Source organism: Phyllostomus hastatus, unplaced genomic scaffold (genome assembly GCF_019186645.2).
Source record: "Phyllostomus hastatus isolate PE091 unplaced genomic scaffold, TTU_PhHast_1.1 phas_contig_34, whole genome shotgun sequence".
Taxonomy (NCBI): Eukaryota; Metazoa; Chordata; class Mammalia; order Chiroptera; family Phyllostomidae; genus Phyllostomus; species Phyllostomus hastatus.
Genome location: NW_025333857.1, coordinates 61,266,440 through 61,277,229, shown reverse-complemented (window position 1 = coordinate 61,277,229; position 10,790 = coordinate 61,266,440). Strand labels below are relative to the sequence as shown.

Here is a 10,790-nt window from a genome sequence, read left to right as displayed (position 1 = left end):
GGGTCCAGTCTGATGTATCCTCGCAGAGGAGTTGGCTCCCACAGGCACCAGTATATACTTGTTTGTATCTTTTGAACACAGTGGGTGTCCAACAAGCATCCACATAAACACTTGAACTTGTATGTCAGTGCGTGCAAGAGGGGAGCACAACGTTTTAAGGTAGGAAACTGAGCCCGAAATGTTCAATATTTTAGAGGCAAAAAGTTGGCTCTTTTACGCCACAATTGTTAATTTAGCTAGCCGACTAATTGCTTCAAAGAGATCTTGATGCACATGCTTCCATCGCGGAAGAGCCGTTTTTGAGGTTCACTCTCCGCTGGAAAAGTGAAGAGGACTCACAGTACCCCCAGAGCTCCTCCCAACCCTACTCCCACTTTCACCCCTTTTTCCCTGGGGCTGGACTGTTTCACCCCGTCTCCAGGCAACCGCCCGGCGCTAGGTGGGACGTCATTTCCTGAAAAGCCCGCGGGGAAGGGGGGTAAGGGGGAGGGGGGAGGGGGCGGGGCCAAAGCTGGGCAGGCGAAGGCGACGGCGTCGGAACTCGCTGGAAGATCGGCCCCCCGGAGGCTCAACAGTTCGCAAAGTGTGGGCTCGCGGCCCCAAGGCTACGTCTGTGCCCCGAAGGTGCAGGGGCGCTGGGGTCCCCGGGCTGCTGCATCCCGGGACTGCCCTGGACATGCCCCGCACCCCCTGCTGGACGCCCGCGGTGCTCCACCGGCTGCGGTTTGGGGGGCTCTGCAACTAGAGCGCCCCCATCCCAACTTATGATTTTGGGGTCCCCCAGCCCTAGAGGAACGGGCAGCCTGGCTGGGGGAGCCCCGGGCGTGGTGTGACGGGGCGGTCAGCTGTGCTGCGCCCCCCACTCCAGCCACCCGTCGTCTCTATGCCCTGCAGAATGTAACTGCTCTCTAGAACGACCTCCCGGCTCCAGCCGCAGTCTCTGCGACCTCCCGATTCCAGCCGCCAACTCCTTGTCATCCAGGATCCCGTCGCCGTCTCCGCCTTGCCCGGACTCCAGCCGCCGTCTCTGCGCCCCGCGGACTCCAGTTTCACGACCCCCTCGGTCTTCACGCGCCCGAGAGTCTAGCAGCGATCTCTGCGATACCCCCAGGATCCAAACGCTGTTTCCGCACCCCAAAATCCGAACTCCAGCCGCCGTCTTTTTGCCCCCCGCCCCGCCCCCAAACCTAGACTCCAGCCACGATCTCCGCGCTCCGCGGATCCAGCTGTCGCGCCGGTGCCCGCTGGTGCGGCAGCTGCCCCACCGAGTGCCCAGAGTCCGCCCAAGCCTCGGCGGGGAGATGAACGCGCAGCTGGACGGCCTGTCGGTGAGCTCGTCCTCCACCGGCTCTCTGGGTTCGGCGGCCGGGGCGGGCGGCGGAGGGAACACGGGGCTGCGACTACTGTCTGCAAACGTGCGCCAGCTGCACCAGGCGCTGACCGCGTTGCTGAGCGAGCCGGAGCGGGAGCAGTTCACTCACTGCCTGAACGCGTACCACGCGCGCCGCAACGTCTTCGACCTGGTGAGCACCCTGCGCGTGCTACTGGACAGCCCGGTCAAGCGGCGCCTGCTGCCCATGCTGCGTCTGGTTATCCCGCGCTCGGACCAGCTGCTCTTCGACCAGTACACCGCTGAGGGCCTCTACCTGCCCGCCACCGCCCCCTACAGGCAGCCCTCCTGGGGCGGCCCCGACAGCACCGGGCCGGGGGAGGTGCGCCTGGTTAGCCTGAGGCGCGCCAAGGCACATGAGGGCTTGGGCTTCAGCATCCGCGGGGGCTCGGAGCATGGCGTGGGCATCTATGTATCGCTGGTGGAGCCAGGCTCTCTGGCTGAGAAGGAAGGGCTGCGAGTCGGGGACCAGATTCTGCGTGTCAACGACAAATCCCTGTCCCGGGTGACCCACGCCGAGGCCGTCAAGGTAGGGTCTGGTTTGGGGGATGAGTTCAGGGCAGAGTGGTGCAACAACTCATGGTGGCAATAGCTCTATGCTGTGTATCCTTAGGCAAATTGCTCGACCTTTCCGGGCTTCATTTTTCTTAAAAATGTTTCTTTAAAAGAGGAACATCTAGTCTACTGAGCAAATAGATGTTAATACCCCCAGTGGGATATAGTGATGGGCCCTGCCTTCCTTAGGCATAAAGGCTCGTGTGTGGGAGACAGACCTCATCCAGTACTCAGCAAATGTGTGATCACAAAGTGTGAAAAAGGTTGTGGATTCTTATGAACATTAAAAGAGATAAGGTCTCCGCTGGCATATGGTTAGCAATCAGCAGGTGCCTTCTGCTTCTGCTTTTATTCTTATTCTGTAGGCTTTTGCCCCTGAAAGAAAGTTTTGTTAGCTCCTAGTGGTCCGAGGAGGCCATTCTGGTGATCCGAAGAGCTCTGGCTTAACCCTGCTGCTTATGGAGCAGGCTGTATATCCTGGGGTGAGTAATTTGTCCTCTCTGAACCTCTAGTTCTCCACTTGGGAAATGGGGCACCAGGATCTGATAAGAGTCCCTAACCTTGTTGGAAATGAGGCCTCTGCCTGAATGTCAAAAGCAAACGCCCCCCACCCCACGTGACAGTAGTTGTACTTTTTGTGTCAATTGAGAAAGATAACCTTATGACAGCAAGCTCCTAGGGATTTAATCATGCTGTTTAAAGGAATGCCTGTGTTTGCTAATCTCATGCCAAGGGCTTTTGAAAACCAGTTGGAGGATGAGATGAGTAGTGTCAGTCTGTGTGTGGATTCAAGGGTTCTTTGCAGTCATTCACACACATACACACCCCCTTTGTGTGCAAGAAGTGAAGAGCTTGGGGGGAAAGGAACAGCGAGATTCTGCTTTTGCAGGGAAAATGCTTCTTAGGGGTTTGGGCTGGACTGTGACCCAGCTTCTCACTACCCTGCCCCTTGACCCTGCCTCTGGTCCTCCTCAGTGCAGGTGTTTTGAACTCCACCCCAGGGCCTGCTGGCTGCTGGGAAACGGTTAGACAGCCGAGGTCCAGGGCTGCTTCCTGTGTGCTCTGCAGTGAGCTGTGGCCAGGTTCGTCTTGAGCCCACTTCCTGACTGTTCACCTGGGACATGACCATCTCATCTCTGACTTTGGCATCTCTGACTCTGATTATTTCCTCCCCAACCCATCTGCCCTGACGGGAGGCCCCTGAGGATTTTGGAAACTTATTGATTTGTTGCTTCTGGAAGAAGGCTGATGAGTTTATATTGTTGGGCGTGTGGGTGCAGTGGACAAAACTCTTTGTGGATTTCTGTGCACCTATCCCTCCTCTCGGCTTCCTCCCCTCACCTTAATCTTTTTCCTTTAACTGACATTCCATATATGTGTAAAGAAATAATCCATTAGCCTTTGGCCTTAACAGGTCTGGAGTTCCCAGATGATAAATTTATACTTGAAAGATACTTGGCCCAAATGGTCACTTAGAAATGTAGATTCGATTTTAGTGGCAATTAAAAAAGACGTGGGTAACTTAATTATCACAAGGTGATAGACGTTGAGAAGGCCTCAGGTAACCTGGACATTAAAAACACAGACTCTCCCGTTAATTCACACCCAAGCTCAGCCATGCCTATGAGGCTGGGGCTGCTTGGCTGAGAGTTTCAGTTCTGGCCCCTTGCATTTCGTCCGTTACCTGGGCTCTGCACCTTCTGCGTGAACCTCCCTGAACTACACCGTGGTGCTGGTGCTCGGACTCACAGCAGCACCAGGCCTTACCTTGTTTGTTTACGCTTGTTGCTTCCAGAGTAAAACCTAAACTCCCCATTGCATTGTTTTTTGAAGCCCCAGAACCAATCCCGGCTGGAGGGAGAGGTTGATAGGGTCAGAACGGACTTTGGGTGGGGGCCTGTGTGGGCTGAGCAGCCCCTCCGTCCCTTTTCCTACGGAGGAGGCGCCTGCTAAGGCAGACTGAGCTGTCTCAGGGGTGCCCCTCTTCCTGCCAGTGCAGACACATGACCTGCCTGGAATGCACCCCTTTGGGCCCTCCAGAAGCAACAGGCAAAATGAGTACGGCTTTGTGTCACCTTAACTCCAGGCAGAAAGGGGGACAGACTTTCCGTGGGTGGAATTTAAAACGGAGGAGGCGGGACCTGTCTCTGGGGCCTGTTGGAAAGCCTCTGCCTTGGGGTTACAGGTTGGGCGGGCAGTTTCAGGGACTGTTTAGAAGAACACCTGGAGCTATTGACACATTTCCACAAAATTAAAGGTATTCAGTCCCCCAATGGAAAGCCAAAAGAAGCCTGGCTTCTCCGCTAGGTACAGACTACCCTTCACCAGGGTTCCCACTCCCAGCCCCTCTTTAAGCTAGAGCGCTGGGGCCCCGTGTCAGGGGTTTCATGGTGAAGGTGCATTCCTAATAATGAACTTCAGGTGTCACTCAGATGTCACCGGGGTTTCTGTTTATATCTTTTTTTTTTTGCTCCAGGACACCACACTGCATTTAGTAGATGTGTTTTCTTCTTCTTCAATTTTATTCTATTTGTTTATAGCTGTCCTTCTGTATCTATGGGGGATTGGGTCTAGGGCCTCCCCGCAGATACCAGAATCTGGGGATGCCCAAGTCCCTTAGTTGATCTTAAAGAAAAATGTTTAAAAATTTAAATGTCGTTGGTATACAATATTATATTGGTTAAATTAGTTTCATGTGTACAATATAGATATTTGAAATTTTTACAACCTTACGGTGTGATCACCCCACTAATTCTAGTAATCACCTAGCAAACTTATTGCAGTGTTATTGCCTGTATCCCCCCTCACCTTTTTCATTCACTCCCCATCCTCCCCCTCCAGTAACCATCCCTTTGGTCTCTGTTTCTGTGAGGCTGTTTTCTTATTCTCGGCTTTCGCATCTGAGGATAGAGAGGGCTGACCGCTTGTTTGCTTGTTTGTTTACTTACTTTGCTTCCTCCACCAGCTTTATGGGCGTACCTGAAAAATAAAAACTGTATATATATATGTAAGGTGTACGCTGTGATGATTTGATATACCTATACCGTGTAAAATGATCACCATGATCAAGCCGATGAACATACCCATCACTTTACATAGTTATTTTTGTGCTAAGAACACTTAAGATGTATTCTCTTAGCAAATTTCCAAGTATACAATATGGGATTGTTCACTATTGCATTAGTTAACTGTGAGTTACAACTTAGTTATTTTATAAACAAGTTTTGTGCCCTTCAGCCAGCATCTCTCCAGTTCTCCCACCTCCTGGCTCTTGGCAACCACTGCTCTATTCTCTGCTCCCGTGATTCGACTTTTTTAAATGCCACCTGTAAGTGAGATTACACAGTATTTGTTTTTCTGTATCTGGCTGATCTAACTTAACATAATGCCCTCCAGGTTGTCACAAAAATTTCCATATTGTCACAAAAATACAGAATGCCCTTCTTTTTTACGACCGAATAATATTCCATTATACACACACACACACGTCGCGGTTACTTTGTCCATTCATCTGCCAGTAGACACCTAGGCTGTTTCCATGTTTTAGCTATCAAGCTTAGCTATTAAGGAGATGTGTTTTTCATCTTAAAATCTTTATTTTCTTCTGCTGGTAGAAAGAAGCAGGGGGAAGACCCTCTGAGCTTCCCAAAGGGGAGATTAATGGTGTCTGCGTAATAAAAAGAAAATTAAATTGTAGGAATCAAGTTACTTAAGAGGTTATGAGTCAGAGAGGGTCACCTCCTCCCAGTGAACAGAAGAGGTTGAACGAAGTGCTTTCCACTTCTCTCTCCGACAAGCCAAACGTCCGTTGTCCCCCAGGCCAGTTCAGTGAGGGTTTTATCCTGTGTCAGGTGAGGCTCCCAACCCTCTCTCGAATCCTGTTTGCTAAATCAGCAGTGACAGGTCCAGATAAGGCAAGCCAGTTGCTATTTGCAATTATGTTGAAATGTTTGATTTTTGGAAAAAATAATCTATCTTGAATGAATAGGAGCCAAACTAATAATAATAAAAAAAAGGAGACCTTTCAAAGGTTTTCCGCCAAAAATGCTTGACAAATTGGCCAAGGAGTCCAGGGACCAGGGATGCTTCATTGGGCTCTGCTGCAAACTTGCTGTGTGACCTTGGGCCAGTCACTGACCCTCTCTGTGGCCGGGGTGGGTGGGCCAGGGGCTGCCCAAGGCCTCTTTCAGCTCAGACAGCTGGTGATTTACTCCATGAGTGCAACACAGGAGGCATTTAGAATGTCTAATGTAATGTTTTCTTGTTCTTTTGAAATTGCTTTTGTTCCAGGCAGAGTAAAGAAGGTTGGCTAAGGCTTGGGAGATGAGAATCTTGGCACTCCGTGTAGCCTCCTGCTAAATCAGGAAATTGATGGGTTACACACTGTACTGATGAGAACTTGACTGCTGTCCCTCGACCCAAGAGCACCAACCCTGGTGCCACTCCAGAGTAAATGAGAAAATGACAATGGGGTCATGGCGTGCACCGCACTGGAAGCACTCAAATTCAAATGCACTTTCCCACTTGCTTTCTGAGCCCCTGATTCTGCAGGTAGCAGGTAGCAGGACAGGAGGTATCCAGGTGCTGCTGGGAGGTATGTACATTTGAGTGTTTCATCTCGATAAAAATTAAATGGCTTCGTGACAGTCTCTGCCTCCCCCTGGGTACATCCAAGGAACATTTTAGAATTTGAAACGTGCCAGCAGTTAAAAACAGTGGCCGGCCCTTTCACTTGGCATTATCAAATCCTCCTTCCTTTTGCACAATAACCTGGGAAGAATCTGTTCATATTAATATGCTGTTGTAGTTGGTCCTGCATGTTCTGAATGACACGTTTGTCATTTCTCCATTTCACGTGGTTAGCTGAAGCCATTACAAATTATTAACCAGTTCCAACTTTGTATCTGAAATGCAGTTTCCCGCCTGTACCCCCCCACCCCCTCCCCCGGTGCCATTCCTGTATTCTGGCTGGGAAACCGTGGGTAATGCGCTCATGGGTATGCACAGACTTTCCTCTGGCTCTGCACTCTGTCTTGAGTCCTGCGGGTCCTGCCAGCAATGACAGGTTGAAAGCACACTATTAATAAACCCTTTGCTGAATAGATGTTGGGTGCTGGACCCGGAGTGTGACATCGAGAGGGTCCATTTCTTTCATTTAGTTGTGTCCATTTGGCTCAAGCTGATCCTTGAGGTTGTAGAAAATGCTGGTGCCCATGCAGGACAAAAATCCTTTCAACTGGTTACTATTCAAGTCGAAGAAGCATTTTGTAAGGTGGAGGAGAATGCCTGTGTTTTTTTAAGAGTCGATATTTTTATAGTAGAAGATTCTTGCCTTCTGACTTTAAGATGGGCATGAGAGGAATATTGAATCACTCCAGCGCTGGCTTCTGGTTTTTCTGTCACTCCCACCCCTCTCCCGACAAACCCAGCGTTGTTTATTACCTGCCATGGAGTCATCATTTGGATGGAGCTGCAGAGATAAGTATGGGCCTTTAACCCCTGACCAATGGGATTTTGTGTGTGTTGTTGCTTCCCACCTCCGCCTGCCTTCAGCCACACAGCACACAGCCTGTACGCACTTGTCAAGAGCATGCAGCCCCTCGCGTGCCTGTTTGTTCATGCTCACGGCACATGCGCATCTCCTCCAAGTCATAATACCCCGCTCGGACCCGCAAAGGGCTTTGCACTGAAGCAGGCGTCCATGGGGATTACACTCCAACTGGCTTTCCAGCAGGGTTCTACGGTGACCTGGGAGTTCACTGCTCAGAGACCCCAGGCTGGTGCCCAGTGAGGACCAGAGACTGATCAGAAGGGATGGCATTTAATGGATAGAGGTGGCTGGAGGCTGAAATACAAATCTTTCAAAATTGATCCATTTTCTTCCTTCATTACCCTCTCTACCCCCTCCCTAAGCAAGAAGCTGGTATTAACACCGAGCCCATTTGGACTTCTAATTGCGCTCCAGGGTTGGGGCTGTGCTTGAGATGACTGTGCCACAGGCGGCACGCTTTTACTTTTATAGCACAGCGGGTGAAAGGGTGCAAGGAGCAGGAGTCAGGCCTCCATTTGTTTCCCGTGCACCCCAGTGCGAGCCGCAGGAGGCAGCGCCATGAGGCCAGTGCACTCATGTTTGAACTTTGCTTTACTGGGACTCCAGTGGAAAGAGAGGAGGCTGATGTTAGTGAGCACCTACTGTGTGCCAGGTGCTTTCTCCCTCCCAGGGGAGGCAGGGAGGTGAGAGGGGTCATGCTCACGGTCATGAACTTGACTAGCCTAGGTTCACCATTGGGATGAAGAAGTAGGTGGTCCTCCCACCTCACCTCCCTGTGGGAACGCAGCCCTAGCATTAGCCAGCCAGCCTCCTGGAAGACAATGACGGCCCCCTGCTGGCGGGCAGGCAGGCAGCACTTCGTGCTTGACATTTCAGGGCCTCTAATGAACCGTTCAAGGGCCTCGTTTTACTAAGGGTGAGTCTGATGCCACACATCAAGGGAAAGTGGCCTGTCTTAGCCCAGCCAGTTGTTGTGCAGAGCAGCACTGACCACAGCTGGCCAAGGCTGGAGGCCGAGTCGAATGGTACAGACCCCCGACCTAGGGGAAACCTAGGGGAGCCATGTGGGTGGCCATAGGACATCCACTGTTTTAAGTGCTGTGACATCTGCGTGCCTCCACAGCCCTGCCTCCCACTCGACGCCACCCCTCCACCCCCTGCCCCGTCCCCTTATCCTGCTTCAGTTTCCTTCGGTGCGCTTGTCTAGGACGGTCCGCTGTGTTTATCATCTGCCTTCCCCGCGACAAGTGAGCTCCGAGAACAGAGATCTGGTCTGCACTGCTCACGGACATACCCCAGTCCCGTCGCAGTGCCTGGCGCAGAGTAGGTGCTTTGATAACTAAACAAATATTTGTCAAATGAGTGGAATGGTCTTGCTCCCAGTGCGGTGTGGTGAGTTCGGGATGCCTTGGCTCCTGAGTGTGACATCTGAACAAAGTCCGTGTGTTGCAGCGTAGTGGGTGCTGGATAGGAAGACCGAGGAAAGCCGTAGGATCCATTTTATGCTTTACCACAAAGCTGGCTGTGTGGCTGTGGCCCCTCCACATGACATTTCTGAACTCAGTCTTCAGAACTGTGAAATGGGCATAGCCGCCCCCCGCACCTGCCTCCTTCTGGGGATGGCTTTGGCGATCAAATGATGTAATAGGTGTAAGGAATGTGGAAAACAGGAAACCCTCTGCTACTATGGTTGACAGTTGAACACTGTGGTTTGAACCACGCAGGTCCATTTACTCGTGGATTTTTTCAGTTGACCCACACGGTTCAGACCCACATTGTTGAAGGGCCAGCTGGTGGCTGGGAATCCGAGTATGCAGAGGACCAGCCTAAGTTACACTTGGACTTCTGCATGGCTGCATGGGCATCCGTGCCCCCAACCCCCACGTTGTTCAGGGCCAACTGTATTTTAGTGAAAGGCCTTTAAAAAATGATATCTGTGGGTCTTTTTCATCCTCTGCAGTCCAGCGTCACCCCACGAGACCCCTTTGGCTATTTCATTTGTCACTTTGCTCTTAATTTTAAAACTGCATTTCTAGAAGTGGGTTATTTACAAAGCCAGACTGTGCCTGTGATTCCAAAATAGAATTGTTTATGCATTCTGAAGCAATCAATGAACCAATTTCAGGAGAGGTGTATCTTCTGGCTTTTTGGTTTTAAAAGCAACAACAACACTGCTCAGGTTTCAAGAAACCCCAGCGTTTTTCGGGTGAAGGCCAAGTTCCTGCTCATCACTCATGTGTTTAAAAACTGCTTTATTCTCTCCCGAGAATGCATATGTGGATTTTTTTTTTCCTTCCCTTCCAGTCCCAGCCCTCTTGCCTCCTTTGAGACTTTATGTTCCGTCTGCTAAATTGGCTGTGGCTTTGCTTCATCTGGCAGCCAGTCTCGTGGTTATGTTTCCTCTGTACCTGAGTTTTCGTGATGTCAGCGTCCTCCCCACTTTGAATGCAAGGCAAATGTCTCAGCCTCCATAAGCAAGTCCCTAGATGTGCTCTCTGCCGGATTCTCACGCTGCAGGCTACAGGGGAGGGACGCAGTGAAGCGGCATCAGAAGGGGTGTTTCCAAAGACCTAGGGGCTGGTGCCTTCACAAATGCAGCTTAATTGAAAATTAACAGGACCCCAGGCAAGTCTTAACCACGCTGGAGTCTGGGACGTGCTGCCTCCCCTTAGAACCCACTCGCCTTTCCCCATGTATCCACATAGACTGGACCAGAGCCTCAGACCCACCCTGTCCTCGCCCTTAGCTGTTTTGGAGCATGAGCCCAGATGTGCAAGGTCAGCTAACATACTAGAAACTCAAGAGAAGGGAGGTCTGTGCTCAAGAGGTTACAGATGGCTTTTGGAAATGGACCTGGGTTCATCTGACAGTGTACTTGGCTGTGACCTTGAGCAGTTCATTTTGCTTCTCTGTGACTCAGACTCTCCATCCTTGAACTTGCCTTGTGATCCTCACAAATGATTCTTGTTGCCATTGCACATCCAAAGGTTGAAAAGTATGGCCACAGAGGTCCCTGCAAGCGCTGTAACGAAAACTGTTATCGACTGCATTGGCTCGGCTTTGCAAGTCTTCTGTTGTGTCTGCTTAGTTGAAAATAAAAGTAACATCGGAAGAAAATACGGGGACGCAGAGCCCTCGTGACCCGTCACAACGGTTTGAATTGCAGTCATTTACTAAATGTAGTCGATATTCCCGTGTAGACGGAGTTTCTTTAAAAATGTCTCCTGTCTGGTTTTAGTATCTGCAGTTCCATTGTACAGCAATGATCAAGCCCAGCCGTGGGGTGGAGTGGTG

At 51.0% G+C, this 10,790-nt stretch overlaps 1 protein-coding gene across 5 annotated transcripts in view; it reads left to right on the top strand.

Moving 5' to 3' along the window:
* The first annotated feature begins 510 nt into the window (after positions 1-510).
* The window catches only part of WHRN (whirlin), a 77,666-nt gene continuing 67,386 nt past the window's right edge, over positions 511-10,790 (top strand). For all 5 annotated transcript variants that reach the window (XM_045840765.1, XM_045840764.1, XM_045840763.1 and 2 more), the window contains exon 1: positions 511-1,919. In XM_045840765.1, the coding sequence (XP_045696721.1) occupies positions 1,302-1,919 (618 nt within the window). In that variant the 5' untranslated portion in view covers positions 511-1,301. The remainder of the gene's footprint in view (positions 1,920-10,790) is intronic.